This window comes from Amphiura filiformis, chromosome 7 (genome assembly GCF_039555335.1).
Source record: "Amphiura filiformis chromosome 7, Afil_fr2py, whole genome shotgun sequence".
Classification (NCBI taxonomy): Eukaryota; Metazoa; Echinodermata; class Ophiuroidea; order Amphilepidida; family Amphiuridae; genus Amphiura; species Amphiura filiformis.
The window spans coordinates 2,027,713-2,048,052 of NC_092634.1; the positions used below are offsets into that span (position 1 = coordinate 2,027,713).

At 35.9% G+C, this 20,340-nt stretch overlaps 1 protein-coding gene across 1 annotated transcript; it reads left to right on the top strand.

Moving 5' to 3' along the window:
- The first annotated feature begins 2,376 nt into the window (after positions 1 to 2,376).
- On the top strand, positions 2,377 to 7,916 carry LOC140156218 (uncharacterized). Its single transcript, XM_072179220.1, has 2 exons — positions 2,377 to 2,621; positions 6,605 to 7,916. The coding sequence occupies exon 2, from the start codon at positions 6,623 to 6,625 to the stop codon at positions 7,499 to 7,501; it is 879 nt and encodes a 292-aa protein (XP_072035321.1). The 5' UTR covers positions 2,377 to 2,621; positions 6,605 to 6,622; the 3' UTR covers positions 7,502 to 7,916.
- The last annotated feature ends 12,424 nt before the right edge of the window (positions 7,917 to 20,340 follow it).

Consider the following 20,340-nt stretch of genomic DNA (forward strand, 5'->3'; position numbering starts at 1 on the left):
ATACTATCTTCAGTAGATAGCATCTGATACTATCTTTAGTAGATAGCATCTGATTACTATCTTCAGTGGATGGTATCCATGTGCGTATTTTTTTTTTTGGGGGCTTTGGGCGCCAGCCCCGGGGTAAAAAGCAGGGGCGACCAAAATGAAGGGGTGGCGTAAGAAGAAGGGGCGGCAAAAAGAAGTAGTAAATAAAATAGCGTGGAAAAGAATTAGTAAATCAAAAAGGGCGGAAAAATTTTGAAAAAATGGTACTATACATCAAAATGTGCTGCTTTTAGGGCTCTAGCGCCTGAAACCCTTTTTTTTTTTTTTTTTTTTTTTTTGCTCTTCATTTTTTCAAACGACCGAGAAAATAATTGGGTCATAATTGAGGAAGGGGCGGCAAAATTGAATTTTCTTCAGCCCCCCGGGGTTGGGGCGGCCACGGTACGCCACTGGTATCGGATTTTGGACCGAGGGCCTAGGGGCACAACAGAACTTGTAAATGTACCCACGAAAATATTTTTTGCCGACGGAAGTTGTCAATGGTTGCCCAAAATTTGTTTTCAATGGTTTGAAAAAGTGAAGAGCAAAAAAAAAAAAGAAAAGAAAAGAGAAAAGAGATATCAGGCGCTAGCAACCGAAAAACAACTAATTTTATGTATAGTTCAATGTTTAAACATTTTTGATACAATTTTCCATTCTTTCTTTAGTCCATTGATCACCCAAATTATTTTGGCACCAACACCTTCCGTCTACCGACGGCCTCTCATGAACCGACGGCCAGCATGAGCGGGGGGCACCGACGTACCGACCCCTCCCCCCCCCCACTAAGGAATAGAAATACTATTTGGAAATTGCAGCAAGATTTGCAGATGTCTTTATTTGAACAGTACCAGTTCTACAGTTTTGCTAGTTTTCCTAATCTTTGGGCTAAATTAATAGCATCGTAAGGCCGTATAAAATTAATATTTTGGTTCTCGTCCAGAGGATTTTCATGAATTGATGAGGGAGGGAGGTGGTTTTTTTTTCTTCAAATATGACATTCTGAGGTATAAACCCCCTATAGAGTACCACAAAAAGACTTGGAAGTGGTCCTTGTTCTCTAATAAACTTATTTATATGTATGAAAAATTCATAAATCATTCCAAAGGCTTAAATAATTGAAAAATCTAAATAAAAATTATTAGAATGCATGTGCAGCCCTATCTGTCCTGCATGTATGTAGCACCAGTTGAAATGGCCCAGGTTGAATAAAATAAATAAACCTTTGAATGAATAATTGAATATTTTATTCCCTGGATTATATTTGTTGGGACAAAATAATGATATAGTTTGACGCTTTGAAATACAGTTATGTTAATCATGATCAAACTTTTCCCCTCATAAGCGTATCAAAACAATATATTGAGGAAATAGATATGACATATTTTGAAACTTTGATATGGAAAGATACCCGGGAAAGATATCCCAGACCTGTTGTCTCACCATAGAAGATGAGCAGAAGTCTTCCTGTCTGATGATTAAAAAACTCTATGTATGATTACAAAAATGTTTTAAATTACTATTATCTACCAAAATTATAACAATGTTTTATATAAAATGTTAATATTTAAAACGTTTTTTGTTATGATGTGAATGGTTAATATAAAATCAGGGAAAATCTGTTCCAACTGACCAGCAGGGAACCAAAGGATGGATCCAAACGGATACAACAGTGTCACACTCTAGCAATGGATAAGATTAAAATCAGAGAAAATATGACACAACATGATCCAATAGCTTCCAATGGTGGAATAACATAAGGCCCTTCACAATTAATTCTTAGTTTCCTGTTTCATGGTTGAAAACCAGGGATGAGGCGACTTTTAATTATTAATTATTAATTATCTTTTATTTTCTTTATTTTAAAATAAGTGGTCGCAACCTACATCAAGCCATTTTGACAAGGAGCATGCATTTAATTATTTTACTACTATGTTTGATTTTATACATAAGTAATGGTACAATTAGGTTATATGTTTATTCATCATTATAGATGATATGATCAAAGTCAGAAAGTAGCAAATGGTAGTCATTAAAAGTTATTTTTAAAGAGAAAATCCAAAATATAAATAAAATAATTAAATATTTTGCAATTCTCTACTTTGGACGCGGGCGGGAAACAGGAAACTAAGAATCAATTGTAATTGGCCTAAACGAAACTCTTTTAACTTTGTTTATACGTTTAACGTTTTGTGTTATTCCCCCATTGGAAATTGATGTTGTGTAATATTGTCCCTGTTTTTAATTGTGAAGGGTTACTCATTCTTTCATTTCTTTTGACAATTATTTCATTTGCTCGCCCTATTCCTTTTAAAGGAATTTTTATTACTCGTTGTAGTATATGTTTATTTTGGAAGTGGTACAGATCACCAGCTTCACTTTGACCTTGGACCTGAACTTGAAACATAACAAAATCTTTTGTACATGTACTGTGTGTGGTATTCTATGGAGCAGAAAATCCAATCAATGGCATTTTGCTATATATATTCCGTACGAGGCCCCGGGACGAGGCCTATATTATTATATAGGCTAGTATGACATTGGCAGCCATACGAGTAAAAAAGAAACGTTAGTTATTGTGTGTCGTAAAGCAGGTGAGATTTTCATTAATTTATATTATTTTGATCTCCAAAAATGAGTGATGTTTTAGCCATTATATGAGGCCAATATGAATATTTGATTATTGTTTATTAAATAGTGATTCATTACACTGCCCCTATACAACATGCATATGGCAGTCAGATGTATCTAGTCCATACAGGACCAACGCAATATATAGCACTATTATCAACGCCGTCAGGCGTTGGTCCTTATAGATTGGTGCTCTACCCCAGCAGCGCAATCGAATTACCATAAGCAGTGACCTGAACCAACCCAGTTAATGACAACGTAATAACTCCAAATATGGTTGGTAACCACGCCCATCATTTAAACGCATCTGTTATGTAACTGGGACGAGTACGCTAGTCATCTCAATTGATTGATTTTGAGATTGCATGGATCAAAACACTTCACACTTTTGAAGTAGCTGGGTTTCGATCCCGGGTTTCGATAGACCAGCAGTGTAGGCCTAAACCGTGATATCATATTAATTTATTTTGTAAAATCAGTGTTATTTTATTAGTCTGGTTCTATTTTGGAAATGTGTTTATTTAAGCATCAAGCGGCAAGTTCGCGTAAAAGCTGGCAACCAGATTGTTTTGTTTCGTTCGGGTATGCTGAATTCAAAACTTTTGTCAACCATTGGAACTCCGTGACCCTCAAAAAGATGCTCATAGTCATATAGGGGCAAAAATTAAACATGCTCCAAATTCACTAAAAACATGTCAAATTATTTGTCTAGGTCCAAGGATTACAAAAGTAAAACATATTTGCACGTAGGCCATGCATATAGTTACCAAGTTTTGAGGCTCGACAGGTCCAAGGTCAATTTGCAGGGGTGAAAAAGTAAAAGTCACTCCGATTTTCGAAAAATGGATGCAAACTGTTCTTCATGTTCAAGGGATTCTTTGTTTTATCACTCAATCGTTGTTTCATTCAACCAACATCCGCCCAATAAGTATTCAACAAACAATCAATAAAACAATCAGAATCATTTAATGAATTGATTAATGAATTATTTGATATGGAGGTCATCCAATCAATCAATATAATATAATAATATAATATAATAGAATCACAATAACTTATTATATTGATATTTCGATGAATTAATAGTCAGTCTGATGAAATTAAATTTGAACTACTCATCAAGCATCAATCAATAATCATTCGCTTGATCAATCGATGAATTATTAACAATTTACATTGTAGTCTCACAATTAATGTATCGTATCTTGGTGTTAAAATATCAATCAAGTAATCGAGTCAAGCAACCACTCAATATTCAGTCTCCATGGTCTTACACTAGGATCCACAACATGCTCATCTAATAAGGGCACAATTCTTTAACCCCAATACATTTGTATATTCATTGAATGACCTTTGACAATTTGGGTACAAAAACTCATACTCTGCAACTTGAGGTCAAATTTGCACTATTGAGTATTTAATTGAGGTTATTGAACTATGTCATTGGGATTAGGTCATTGTGGTCCATAGTGTTAGATCTGGCAATCTCAATCAGTCAGCCAAATAGTTATTGACCGCTCATAAATTCATCAATCTCAAATTAATCAGTCTCTCAATCAACCAATCTACCAATCATTCATTCGTTAATTTAATTACATTTTGCATTCGTTTATAATTCATATGCATGATATTCATTCATTAGTGACTGATTAATCATCAATGGAATGACAATTCGAGCAATTTTAATAGTCTGGTTCAGATATGATTAGTCTTTGATCTAAAAAAACTCTAAACAAAAAAGTAAGCAAGCAGAAATGAAAGAAATCATAATTTCTCGATATAAGCTCTATTATTTATAGGAAACAAACCAAAAGTTCGATGACGTCATATAATCGATTTTTCATTTAGCAGGGGAGGGGTTCAAAAAGTTTATAAATTCATATATTTTGGGGTCAAATATCGGTCAAAATTGATCTTTTGGTCTGAAATTCTCAAGCAAAATTCGTTTATAATACGTCGTCGACCTTTGATTTGTTCCTTTATCTAATAACACCTTTAGACAGAGAAAACGTGACAAAAATAAGATTGGAGATGATCATTTGATCAATCAAAAGATTAATATAATATTAATATATATTAATATACATTGATCGAAAAAATAATATAAATTTAATGTAAATGAATAATAAATAAATATTTTCTTTATAAATAAATGGATAAATAAATCAACGAATAATTCGAATAAAATGAATAAAAAACATAAGCCTGATAAAGGGCAATATAATATAAATCAACGAATAGAAAATAAATAAATGAATAATAAAACAAATACTGATGAATAGAAATAAATATATTAACGAATAATTAATGAATACACATTAATAATAAAACATAAATGATGATAAACGAAATAAATATAATTATAGGCCCGTATTAAATAATGAAAGAAAGAAAGAAAGAAAGAAAGAAAGAAGGCAAGAAAGAAAGAAAGAAAGAAAGAAAGTAAGAAAGAAGGAAAGAAAGAAAGAAAGAACTTGCTGAACTTATTATTTTCAAGAAAGGAATTAAAGTAAATAAATGAGTGAAACCCAAAGTTTTTATGTGTGTCCTCCAATTCTATATTTTTCTTAAACATGTTAAACGAATAGGCCAACTATCACAATTAGGCCTATAGAGGTTGTGCATATGACGTATCATACCGTAAATATGGTGGACTACTCAAATCCATTCAACAAAAGCATGATTGCAATCTACTGAGACAGTTCGTCTCACACACATAACAAATGCACTACGATCAAATAGGTTGATGACAACATTTGATTAAATGGACTGAACTGCCCCATGATGACGGTGAAGGACACCGGTTCAATTCCTTTGTTTGTAGCCAATCAATAATTTCAAGCACAACCTCTATACAAAAATAGTAACGAATCGGACAATATTAAATGTAGTGATGACAAAAGGAACTGATTGTGTGCAGGTCAGTGAACGATGAGAGTAAGAAGAAAATCGAGTATTATAATAGCATTAACACATAATGCAATTGAAGAGGATTAATAATCAATTTTGTTACGCAATACTTGTGTCAAGAAGCTAGTGTTCTGGTAGCAGTAGGCAAGCCACACCTACTGACAGCTATTGATGATATTCAGTCAATCGGATTGGCTGAATATCATTAGTAGCTAATCAGTAGGCGTGGTTAGTCAGTTTGACATTTCCCCCGACTTTCCGGGAAGGATATGTCCAATGTAGAAGGACCCACGCCTGACGGCGTGGACTATCGTACTAAATGGAGCGTGGTCCTCCTTGAAGGACTAGATGTATCGGTAGCGATACACATTTGCATAATTATTTTCGCAAGAGACGCAAGAAAATTGTTTTACTGTGCTAAAATGGGCCAAAAATAGGGTTAATTCACCAATAAATGGTCAAAACGTTTAAGCATTATAATAAATGTTATACCATGATACCATTGCGTTAAATGTTTGCTTTATAAAGATCATGGAAACCTTTTTACAACGTTTAAGAAAAACACTACAATAGAGGTTATCCGTGTTCTATAAACTGCATATCCTCTCAACGACTGCTATACCTTGTTTAGGACATTCTAAAGAAGTATGTGCAACCATGACTGTTTCAAAATAGCCCGCCAAAGTCATGCAGGTAACGTAACTCCGAGGTCGTGCATTGAATTAGTTTGAATGAGGAATACTACGGGAACCAGTGCCTTTTGTTAGAAGTCACACATGAGTGAAGTGGATAACCTAGTCTATACCATTTAAAAAAAAGTTATCAAAATGTTATTGTACAATATTTTGGGGCAAACAATTTAGCACTTAAATAATATTGTTTATGTTAGAATATTTTGCATCAAGTTTTTAACAATGTTGTTTTAATGTTATTAAAAACAAAAACTAGCATCGGAATGCTATTCATATCTGAGGAGCGCTCAATTATGCACTTACAAGATGAATGACAATAGCTGTAAAACTTTTATTTCTCACAGATTCAACTTGAACCCAAGATGGCAATGATGTTGTCACATCAAGAAGCTATTAGGTTCCTTACGGACGTCTTGAAGATAGATTCCATCCAAGGCAAGCTGACCAATGACAAAGCTGCCCTTCTGAATGAAACCATCAATCTCTTCCAGCAGAAGATTCCAAAGCAATATATAACTTTAATATCCAGGAAATATGAAGATCAACTTCTGTCCACAATGGAAGACATCAAGGCACAAATGCTAAGTACTCATGGAGGCATTTGTTATGATAATAATGTCTTCATGAAGCATCTCCTGGAAGCATTAGGTTTTGATGTTTGTCTCAATGCATGTGACATACATATGACTAATTCACATGACCATGTGTCAGTTCTTGTTAAAAACTTAGTAAAACCTAAAGATTTATACTATGTTGATGTCGGCTCAGGAGATCCATTCTTTAGAGCCATTCCATTAGATTTTGACAAAGAATCACCTGTGTACAAGTGTGGTTTCCAGGTCTATAAATTTGTCAAGGAAGGCAAAGAGTTCAGTTGGTGGCAGAAGGTCAATAGGTCAAATTCAATGTTACCCCTTAATGCGGAAGACATCATAATTGATGGTTGGAAGAAGTATATGACATTCACATTGGAGCCAAGGGAAATTGAGTACTTTAGGGACCCAATGATCAACTTTTTGTCCCGGAAGGTTCCCATGCGTGCAGTTGCATATCCTGGGCAGAAGTTACTAGCTATCCTGGGTACAAGTCTACTGCATGAAAATGATGAAGGGAAAATTGAAAAAACTAAAATTGGATCAAAGGAAGAACTTGTAGGTCTCTATGGGAAACACTTCCCACAGTTTCCTGCTGATATGATTGAAACTGCTATTGACAAGATGAAGTACAACTTTGAAAAGTGAAGAATTAACTTCATTTATGAAAAGTACAACCATGGTATATATATATATATATTATATATATATATGAATATCAATTGTATAAAAGGAAGAAGAGGTTGTTTGGAATTGGATGGGGAAAAGTAAATTAATTAGTACTATACTTTCAAAGAGCATTTTGCGATATTATCATCCTCATTTAGGGTATGGTTCATTATATACGGAAGACAACTTATTGCCAAAATTTCAGTTGATTCGGATGTTGAATTTGAGAGTTACGAGTTATTACATTTACTACAGTAAACTAGCCACTGTGTTGTATTAAATATGTTTGTCTTTTGAGAGACAGAAAATAATATATATTGTGTGATGTGTTTGTCAAACAAGCCAATCTGCAAGAAAGTGCACACAAAACCGTAAGGAGCTGTGCAATATTTATGTGTACCCCCGGGTGGTGAATTTTCAAAATGGTCTGCCAAAAATTGCTTGCCCCCCCCCCCTTTGGCCGTGCCAAAAATCTTTGCCCCCCCCCATCCTTTTGACGTGCCAAAAAAACCTTTGCCCCCCCCCCTTTTTTTGATGTGCCAAAAATTCTTTGTCCTCCTCCCATGCAAAATTTTGGGGAACCCGAATTTAAAACCTTAAAATAAATTGTTTGCATATTTTGAATGTGTTCTTAACGTTTTCCTACACCTTTTTAGGGCGTAATATAGAAATGGTGCCCAAAATATCTGTGCCAAAAATCGCTTGCCCCCCCCCCCTTTCGATCTGCCAAAAAATGCTTGCTCCAACTGGCAACCCGGATTCCATCATGGCCGGACGTGTGTAATTTTTTCTCGGCCACCGAGCCTACATAAATTCAAAAAAATAGTATGCAGGGGAACAAAAACATTCTAAATTGTACATATAATCTTCGAAGTGGAAAGCCGCATCAGTTGAAACACAGGACATCAAAATTTGACTCAACTGAGATACAAAACCAGCGAAGATAGGAACCAGGTAGTACACAGTACGTGAGTAACAACATGGCGGGCAATACAAAGGATGGACCCGATACCGTGTCCAACGCCGAACTAAAGACTATTATGTTACGCTTAGAGAGCACGCTGAATAAGCGCATGGATAAACTACAATCACAAGTAAACAAACTAAATGAATCTGTTTCAAAGAATGAAGAAACGATACGGAACCTAGAAGAAAAGGTTACAAGGGACTCAGAACAAACAAATGAGCTAGCACATGAAACAGTTCCAAATATAGACAAAAAGCTTACAGAACTAAAGCAGGACATTGAGAAAAAACTCTTACTCAACGAAATCCACGACAGGAAAACTAACCTTCTGTTTTATGGAGCGGAAGAAAATAAGGATAAAACTAGAGCCGCTGTGGCTCTCGAGCCACATATATCGTAGGTTTTTTCTGTGATGGCTGTTGTAACTCTGGATGGGGGCGGGGATGAGGTGGGGTTGGGGCTTGGTTGTTAGGATGTTGGTGGTTAGTTGTGCCTAATGCCCTACCAAAGGCTGATATCCTTCCCAAAACCTTTCCTATTGCACCACCAACTGCAAATTAGGTGTGTTTAGACGGTAGCCTACTTACAAGCATGCCGGCAATTAAATTATGCCAGGGAAGTGAGACTAGGCTGCAAGGGAGTGAACATGGTCTATGAGCCAACTCAAAAGTAAGAGTGACCTTCACTGGTAAATTATGCCATGATTATGCACAATCAGAATAGAATTGGGTCATCAAGGTCATGCTTACATGCGAGTTTACAAGCAAGTCTTGTTCACACTGGCCTTACATTCGAATGTACTTCGCTACCCCGGGGGGGGGGGGCACCTCAATATGAAATGGATATATGTGTAGGGCTGGCACTTTCGCAGTAAGGGGCATTCGGTGAGAGCAAAATGTAAACAATATGGGGTCATTGGGTGAGAACATGACTTTTGGAACCTTTGGGTGAGAGCCGAAACAGTGTCAAAAACCTCAAAAATCAAATTTTTAGTTCAAAAAGGCTTCAAATTTCTTTGTTTTGTCAAATAATAGGTAACAAAATCAGTGATAAATAAAAATTGCTGTTCAAATTGAAAAATAAGGGTCTTTTGGTGACAGATCAAATCCTTCCCAAAACCTTTCCTATTGCACCACCAACTGCAAATTAGGTGTGTTTAGACGGTAGCCTACTTACAAGCATGCCGGCAATTAAATTATGCCAGGGAAGTGAGACTAGGCTGCAAGGAGTGTGTGTCCACACGGGACTTACTTGTAAGCCAACATGGTCTATGAGCCAACTCAAAAGTAAGAGTGACCTTCACTGGTAAATTATGCCATGATTATGCACAATCAGAATAGAATTGGGTCATCAAGGTCATGCTTACATGCGAGTTTACAAGCAAGTCTTGTTCACACTGGCCTTACATTCGAATGTACTTCTGCTACCCCGGGGGGCACTTCAATATGAAATGGATATAGGTGTAGGGCTGGCACTTTCGCAGTAAGGGGCATTCGGTGAGAGCAAAATGTAAACAATATGGGGTCATTGGGTGAGAACATGACTTTTGGAACCTTTGGGTGAGAGCCGAAACAGTGTCAAAAAACCTCAAAAATCAAATTTTTAGTTCAAAAAGGCTTCAAATTTCTTTGTTTTGTCAAATAATAGGTAACAAAATCAGTGATAAATGAAAATTGCTGTTCAAATTGAAAAATAAGGGTCTTTTGGTGACAGATCAAATGGAAAAATTAGGGGCCTTCGGGTGACAGAACATGTGTTCGTAAAAAATATGGGTTTTTTGGGTAGAGCGACGCTGAAAAGGGGGTCTTAACAGCCCTACATACGCGTGACCTCCAAAGTGGGAGTGCCCCCCGGGCTCGTTACATGTAAGATATCTTACATGCAAAATCGTCACTTTTAACTTGCATGTAGCTACATGCGAGTGCGTTTAGACGGGCACTACATGCAAGTTTACATTTGAATGTAGTTACAAGCGACTTTACAAGCGATCGTCTGAACAAGCATATAGATGGGCAGTCGAGTGCCACAATAGCTTTGTTATTATATGGTTTACTTGGGGGCCAGAAACCAATCACTCTAGTGATGACCTATTATTAACTTGTTGCTTGTTTATAAATACCATTTTTTTTGTGGCTATATGCCCAAACCTGAGATATTTTCCCCAATATTCAGAACTTATGACTCTTATGAGTTCGTTCTGTCAAAAGAACTAGCGATCTTGATTGTACTTATCATTTCCCCCATTTCATTCTGATCAATAGGCCTACTGCTGAAAATTCTGATCAATTGACAATTTTTAGAATGATTCCCTCAATTCATACTACATCATATGTTCCATTGGCATTCATCAGTTCAAACTTGGTTCAGAAGCTTACCTTTTCCACCAACACAACTCAAAATACACATCACGAATAGCAAAAATTACAAACACAAATCACCCAACAAATCTGTCCAAATCCACCAAAATATTATCCAGTTCGGATGTGAAGACATATTAACATTGTTGCAATACCTCTTTATCTCATTATTATGTTTTGATGGATCCAAGTTGTGATAATATTGGATCCAAAACATAATAATGATAAAATTGATGCTTTACGCCCAATATTTATTGGTCTCGCTATGAGTTGTAAAATATTGACTCGACTACGTCTCGTCCAATATTTTAAAAACTCATAGCTCGACCAATAAATATGGGCTCAACTGATCCAATTTTATATCAAACAAAGGTTAAGTTGTTACATCAACTTACATCATAAAACTGGTTTCAAAAAGACTTTTGACTGTTTGATACAATCAAGATAATTGCACTATGATCATTTTGTTCAGATATCTCCCCTTTCGCACTGAAACAATACCATAAAATGTTTTGACAGAGAAAGTCACTGACCTGGTCAAGTTCATATTCATATACCACAGTCCCTATAATCTGTGGGTATGTACAGCGACACCATCTCCGTAAAGGCTATCGTTCACCAGCATAATACCAATCATTGCTCAAATTTGACCTCATCTTTTAGAATATGAGTTTTTGTACCTAGCATATTCAAAGGTCATTCAATTATTGTACAGAAATATTGGGCAAAAGAACTGGTGCGATGGGGATTGATGTTAGTGTTACTACTGAATATTAAACAGACTCTCCCAATGGTAACCCATTCTTACAGGGCCTTCTCCTCTAAGGTTTACTATCTCCCGGGTACTATCTATACCCTGATGAGGCAAGCAAATGGTTAGTGACATATTCCTCAAGTACTAGTAATATCTGTCTTTAAAGCTCTTAAACAAACGTTTTGTAATGAGTCAATGGGGTAAGCCTACAGTACCACACGCTATACCACAACTGGGCACTTTACTCGAGGTAAATACCCCCTCTCGCAATACAGCTAGTGTGAAAGTACCTTCGCATACTTACAACTGAACACCCCTTAGCTAGTGTGAACACCACTCCCTTCATTACAAAACAGCCACACCAATCCTGCCACTAATATAACAGCTCCTAACAGCACCCACTCACCTTACAGCAGCTATCACACAAGTCATCTACAAAACTTTCTGAGTTCAAAGTAACTAATTTATTTGGTTACAACCTCCTACAACCTTGAACTCGGTTCAAGTGCATTCAATCAATATCACATTACTTGCTGCACTTACAACTCCTAAAATCCCTACTGGTATTTCACTTCTAGTAAACACCTTTTACTACTCCCAAGGGATCATTGTGCATTCACAACCTCATCAATCCATATGTTAATACACTCTCCATTAATCTCCATCAACTGAAAACAAACAATTTGGCCAAGTTCAACTAAACAAACTTTAACAATTCCCACTGCAAATTCCAATTAATATTAACCCTTGAAACTCCACAAAAACCAGTCCAAACATTCATTAACACCACATTCATTAAATCATCAACTCTTCCCAAAACACATTTTTCTACCCTGTCACGCTCCACTACACAAATCACAATAGAAAAAACAATTCAATATCCATTAATTACTACACCACAATTTATCGAAACCTAATACCATGTACCCAAGCACTCACACTATTTCACTGAAAATGAAGCAAGCTCGTGGCCACATACAAATTCAAGTATCGTAGGAGGATAGCCTCCCTACGATAAACTATTTATGAAGTGGTGAGAGATTTCCTGATCACAGACTTTAATGTACCACAGGCAGATGTATATAGTATCTTTATTGTCAATGCCCATCGCTTGCCCCGGCGAAATTATGGTGGTCAAAGAAAAGGCCCGGATCCCATTATCGTCAGGTTCGGTGCTATTGGAGATAGGGACTGGATCCTGGAACTAAAAAAAAACAGAGACTATGTACCTGGGCGGAAACCAGTGATGGTATATACTGATCTACCCGCAGAAATGAAGCGAAAGAGAGGAATGTTGGTAGCAGAAGCGAAGAAACGTAAGAAGAGAAGGCAGAGTAACAAGAATCAAAGTCATAGGCACAGAAGTCATCATGGAACACAGAGCCAAGGAACAACGACAGGGGCCATGGGTGAAATACACAGGATGAATATGTAAATCTGCATAAATTGACTGACTTTAGCACTAAAATACATGAAATGTTATAAACTCCAAAATGTGAACGATTTAAATGCAATATATAATATGAACAGTTGAACAGATCAAATCTAAATATCAAGGAGGTGTGAAAATCCCCCTGATATGTTCTCGTTAACAGTAAAAAGGTGCATCTCTGATATTAAAAAAAATATCAGTATAAATGAAACGACAAGTTGCTTTGAGAAATTATTGTATAAAAATGTTTTGTATCACTTATTTGCTTGCTTGCACATTTATGAAAAGTAAAACATACGGTGGAAATTAATCTGTGACAAAAAGTTTCTGACATGCTTGATGATTTATAAATCATTGAAGGTGTAAATCTGCATAAATTGACTGACTTTAGCACTAAAATACATGAAAGGTTATAAACTCCAAAATGTGAACGATTTAAATGCAATATATAATATGAACAATTATGAACAATTGAACAGATAAAATGTAAATATCAAGGAGGTGTGAAAATCCCCCTTATTAAAGTTCTCGTTAACAGTAAAAAAATGCATCGCTGATATTAAAAAAATATCAGTATAAATGAAACAACAAGTTGCTTTGAGAAATCATTGTATAAAAATGTTTTGTATCATTTATTTGCTTGCTTGCACATTTATGAATAGTAAAACATACAGTGGAAATTAATATGTGACAAGTTTTTGACATGCTTGATGATTTATAAATCTTTGAAGGTAAAAATCATAATTTTTCCAAAAATGTATCTTCTTGGTGGGCTGGTGGTTGTTTTTTTTTTCTCTTTCTTGCTTTTTTTTGTTTTTGCAACTTTCCTTTTTCTTCTTTTATATAGTTTTGTGTGTGGTATGTATTATATTTTTCATAAAAAGACAGCTGTGAATCAAGTTATGTATGTTGTAATCAAAAACCAAATGAAGGTTTCTGTTAAACATGTTTACATGGTTAAAGAATATGGATAGTACTATAAATATATGTTCTGTAAACTGTAGAGGATTGAGTGATAAAACTAAGAGAAGAGATGTTTTAAATTATTTAAGGAAAAAGAAATGTTCAATTTATTGCCTTCAGGATGTACACTGGGACCAGAAATGGGAAAATATGATCAGATCAGAATGGGGATATGAATGTTATACAGCAGGTTATAAGACAAATGCCAGGGGCGTGGCAGTGTTAATGAATAACAATTTTGACTTCAAAGTGCGTAATATTCAGCGGGATCAAACAGGTAATTGGATTGTACTTGATATTACGATGATGTCAATGGATATCACGATAGTTTGTCTGTATGGTCCAAATGAGGATAATCCAGATTTTTATAATCGTGTTAAAAATGTTATCGAAAACGTTGGTAACCCACATTGTATTGTATGTGGTGATTTTAACTTAGTCCAGGATCAAAATTTAGATACATTTAATTATTTGAATATTAATAATCCAAAGGCAAAAGAAGCTGTTTTAAAAATAAAAGAAGATTTGAGTCTGTGTGACCCTTGGAGAATTATGAACCCAGATATAAAACGTTTTACCTGGAGAAGAAACAATCCCATAAAACAAGCTAGGCTGGATTTTTTCTTGATTTCTTCTGAAATTTTGAATATAATTGGTCAAACAGACATTCTACCAGGATATAGGACTGGCCATTCCATGGTAGTCATTGGCCTAAGTAAGAGCAATAATATACAAAGGGGACGAGGTTCGTGGAAGTTGAATAACGATTTAATTGAAGATGATGAATATGTAAAAGTAGTTCAGGATTCGATAACTAAAGTAAAACAAATCTATGCTGCTTCGCCGTATGACAGAGAAAATATAAACAATATTGATCCAAATGAGTTAGAACTAACTATTAATGACCAACTGTTTTTTGAAGCACTGCTTTTGGAAATCAGAGGCGCTACTATAGCGTACTCCTCAAAAAGAAAGTCAGAAGAAGTACTTGACAAATTAATAGAAAACTTAAATACGTCATACGAGGAGGCATCATTGAAAAACAGCCCTAATGTTGAAATTTTAAAGAATGAGTTAGATAATGCTAAACATGAACTTGAGGATATTCGTAGTAGAAAGATTAAAGGATGTTTTATTCGAACAAAGGTCCGATGGATAGAGGAGGAGAGAAACCCACCAAATATTTTCTTAATCTTGAAAAAGAAACTTTGTAAACAAACAAATGGTTAGAATTGTGAGAGGTAACAACACAGAAGCAACATCTCAAGATGAGATTGAGAAGGAGGTAGTATCTTTTTACGAAAATCTGTATAAAGAAAAAGGAAGAAATAATAATGTTAAAATTGATGATTATGCTTCCATAAACAAATTAACGCAAATGCAATCAAATACCTTAGAGGGTGAAATTACTCTTTCTGAGCTCACATGTGCTTTGAAAAACATGAAAAACAACAAGACACCCGGACCTGATGGTTTTACAGCGGAATTTTACAAATGCTTCTGGTTGGAAATATCTTGTTTTCTTCTTCGATCATTAAATGAAGGTTTTAGAATTGGGTCCCTTACTCAAGTTCAAAAAAGGGGTCACGTTACTCTTCTGCCAAAAGGAGATAAACCCCGTCAGTTCTTAAAAAACGGGAGGCCTATTTCGCTTCTAAATGTTTCTTATAAATTGGCCTCTGCATGTATTGCAAACCGTATAAAATCGGTTTTGCCATATTTAATTTCAGAAGATCAAACAGGTTTTGTCCCAAATAGATTCATTGGTGAAAGTATTCGCCTTATTTATGATTTGTTAAGTTATACAGAGGTTAATGAAATTCCGGGATGCTTTTACTAATAGATTTTGAAAAAGCTTTTGACACGGTTTCGCATGATTTTATTCTTGAAACTTTTAGGGTATTTAATTTCGGATCAGACATTTACAGATGGTTTATGGCTTTGTATAAGAACGCATCTTCTTCCGTAATCATAAATGGAAATATATCTAAACCGTTCCAAATTCAGCGCAGTTGTAGACAAGGCGATCCTCTGTCGCCATATATTTTCGTTTTATGTGCGGAGGTATTATCTACAATGATTAGACAAAATAAGGATATAACAGGAATTTGCATCAATGATATGAATTTTAAAATTGCACAGTATGCAGATGACACTACATTAATTCTTGATGGTACAGAAAAATCACTGGAAAGTGCCTTTAAAACATTGCAATCATTTTATGAGATGTCTGGTTTGAAAATTAATATTGATAAAACGGTTGCAGTATGGATTGGGTCTCAGAAATTCAGAAATACTATAATTAGTAAAAATTTAAAAATACAATGGAATTTCAATGGTAGCTTTGAGTTTCTAGGCATTTCTTTTAGTACAAACCTTGCTCAAATGGTAAATGATAATTATGATAAAGCACTTCATTTGATACGAAAACTGTTATCAAGTTGGAAAAAAAGAAATTTAACGGTGTTGGGACGGGTTGTAGTTGTGAAATCATTAGCTTTGCCAAAAATAAGTTATATTGCTCAAATGCTACCAAACCCAAGCAAGGAATTTATCAAAACGGTAAATGATGAGATATATAAATATATTTGGAACGGCAAGCCAGATCGAGTTAAAAGAATACAATTTGTGCAAACTTATGAGAATGGTGGAGTAAAGATGCCAAATGTAGAAATGCATATAAATGCTTTAAAGGTAAATTGGATTCGGAGGGTTGCATGTGGTGATCAAAAATGGGTTAAGCTATTTCGTCTTTGTTTTAATGTAATAAGAGCTAATAAGTGATGATATTTGTTGCCTTGGTATGTATCGTTTTAATGACATGAAAAACATGATAGATAATAAGTTCTGGTATGATACTCTGTTTTCTTGGTCCTCACTTATAAAAATTGTAAATAATAATAATCTGGATTTCAACCGTATTGCAAAACAATATTTGTGGTGGAACGATAAAATAAAGATTGGTGGTAAATCAGTTTGTTATGCCCATTGGAAAAAAAAGGGATGTGCTGTTTATAAATGATCTCTTAAAACAACTCGGCTTCGCCTCGTTGTTTTACTTAAAATAATGATGTCGCCCGTGTTATATGAGACGATAGATGCACTCCAGCGGCTAAAAACAATACCTTTATTCTCTAACTACTAAACTTTTGGCTTCAGTTTTGAACCGTTTCCGACGTACCAAATCTGTATTCATCTTACAACCAAAAATATTCAAGAGTATATACGTAATTTCAGTGATCCTGGCACGAAATATAACAGAGATTTGATGGTGGAGGTGTAACTTTTTGAACCCTCGAACATTCATTTATTTATATAGGCCTATTTCCTAGAAACATACAGGCCTATTTCCTGGAAACATACAAGTTTCTAAGGAAAGGGTGTTTGTCATGTTTCACTCATATAACCAAATCAAATATAAAAAGGTAACAAAAAGGGAAATTGAGAGCACTAGCTATCGGGGCATATACTCAAGACTTGTGTATCAGGGCATAGCATGCTTTCTTTGGGGGGGGGGGGGGGGGGTTGGGGGCATTATATACATTTTTGGGCAAAGACGAAAAAAATTGTCAGTTGCATCATTTTCACCCGGTGTTAGATCGGTGGGATATCGGCCTACATTATGCCATTTTCTAGAAACTGTACATGTAATTAAAATGGCATTTCGTGATCCACAGCATCATCCCACCACTTTTCTCAAAACAAGTTGAGATTTTTATATGACTGGAAACCTCTGGCTACATAATGTTTATGTACAAAAGCAAGATCGAAATCAAGTGAAATTTTGGGAATAAGCTTTTTTCGTATCTACTGAAAAATGTCAAAGATGATGCTAGGATCACGAAATACTCCTTTAAGTCTTTGAACTTCCAGAAAGGCTTTTTTTGGGGATATCAAATCAAAATTTTGTAGGCTCTTTGGCCCATGATCGAGGTGAATTTTAAGTGGAAAACGGTCTCAATGCCCTTTTCTTTTGCCCTCCCGATATTTTGTATTTCATTTTTTGTCAGGTGGGCACAGTGGCGTGGCGTGGTGGGGGGGGGGGGCACCGACCATGATTGGGGGACAGCGGATCTGAAGGGGGGGGGGGGCATAATTCACAACCGTTTTTCGACAATTTTCCTATGGGATTTTTTTTTAAATTTCACTGATCGATTGGGGGACACGTGCCCCCCGTGCCCCTATGACGCTACGCCATACTGTGTGGGTTACTGCTGTTTATATATATGGAATCATTTTGAGATTTACACTCTGACTTAAACAAATTCCATATGTCTGTATAGACGACTTTTATTTCAATTGTTGAAGGTGGTGAGCACTTCAGTTAGGGTGGTGCAATAATTATGTGTACCCCCGGTCTGGTGGGGGTAAAGATTTTTGGCAGGCCAAAGGGGGAGGGCAAGCATCTTTTGGCAGGTCAAAAGGGGGTCAAGCGATTTTTTTTGGGGGGCAATTAAGCGTCCTGGTCACAGATATTTTGGGCACCCTTTATTACGCCCTAAAAAGATGTAGGAAAACGTTAGGAACACATTAAAATAATATGCAAAATGTCCTGCTCGCTACGCTCGCATTATTATGATAAGACAATTTAAGGTTTTAAATTCGGGTTCCCAAAAATCTAAACAAGTTCCATAGGCCTATGTCTGTAGGCCTATAGACGACTTTTATTTCAATCGTTGAAGGTAGTGAGCACTTCAGTGGTGCAATAATTATGTGTAACCCCGGTCTGGTGAATTATAGGGGGGCAAATTTTTTTGGCAGGCCAAAAGGGGTGGGGGGAGGTCAAAAGGGGGGAGGTCAAAAGGGGGGGGTCAAGTCAATTTAAGGTTTTAAATTCGGGTTCCCCAAAATCTTGCAGGTGTAAGGGGGGGAGATTTTGGCACGGCAAACTGGGGGGGCAAAGGTTTTTGGCACGTCAAAAGGGGGGCAAGCGATTTTTGGCACACCATTTTGAAAATTCACCACCCGGGGGTAGGCCTACACATAATTATTGCACAGCCCCTTAGGCCTACATTAGGTATTAATAGCATCGCGCCGATTAAAATTAAAATCTAGTTTGTACTGCATGCTTCTAGTCATCGTCTTTTGTGTTTTTACTTTTGTATTGATTTTGATTTTAGCGGTATTTTCTCCCCAGTTCGAAAAGGTGGTAAATACTTTTTTCTAATTTTTGAAAAACACATTTTCCATTTTTTTTTCATAACCAATAAGCAAAAATAACATATAATATTAAAATTATGAGCTAATTCTTAGCCTGTAATCAAGATTTTGTATGCTTAGACTGGTGCCAAATATTACAATTTTGTGACTACATTGTAAGAAAACATGCAATTTAAGTGCATGTTTTTGGACCATTTCCCTCAAATTGCAAAAATATTAAAATTTGAATTTTATTGCCAGGACTAACTAAGGGGTTGTGCAATAATTATGAGCCCCAGGGGGGGTAAAATTTCAGAACGGCCGCCAAAAATCGCTTGCCCCCCCCTCGGCCTGCCAAAATCGCTTGCCCCCCCCCTCTCAGCCCGCCAAAAAATCTTTGCCCCCCCCCCCTTTACACATGCCAAATTTTTGGGAACCCAATTTGCAAACCTTAAGGGCTGGGGTATGAACGTTTGGACAGTATTTATTGTGGGACATTAGAGCACATCAGACATATCGAATTGCATTCTGAATACGAAGAATGTCATTCTGATATCAAATAATTTTGATTTTTGAAATTCGCAATTTAATACACATTTTAGGAAAAAATCCATATCTTCAATATGAAAGGTCAAAATTTTCAATTGACCGTCGGCTTTTCCTCCCTGCTACATACACTTTAAGAATATGTCATTAGATTTATATAATTTACTTCGAGGACTGTTATATATCAAAATTTGAAAAATATCAAATTTTTATAATTTGTCATAAAATTTGTATTATATTGTGATTTTCAAAAATGAAAATTATTTGATATCAGAAAGACATGCTTCGTATTCAGAATGCAATTCGATAGGTCTTAGGTGCTCTCATGTCCCACAAAAAATACTGTCGAAACGCAATAAACGCTCATTTTAGATCCCTTAAATGGTCTAGATATATATTGCGAGCGCAGCGAGCCGGAAAATTTGCTAGTAAAGCGTTAAAAGGTGCCCCATGAATGCGTGCCAAAAATCGTTTGCCCCCCCCCCCTCTCAGCTGGCCAAAAATCGCTTGCCCCCCCCCCCCCCTTTTCGGCTCGCCAAAAATTTCTTTAACATGTTTTTAAACATTAAAATAAATATTTCATTTGAAAATAGAAAAACGCATATCAACGTGTATTTCATTGGGATGCTTTTAGGTGGTGTGCTCGTTGTTGGAATACAA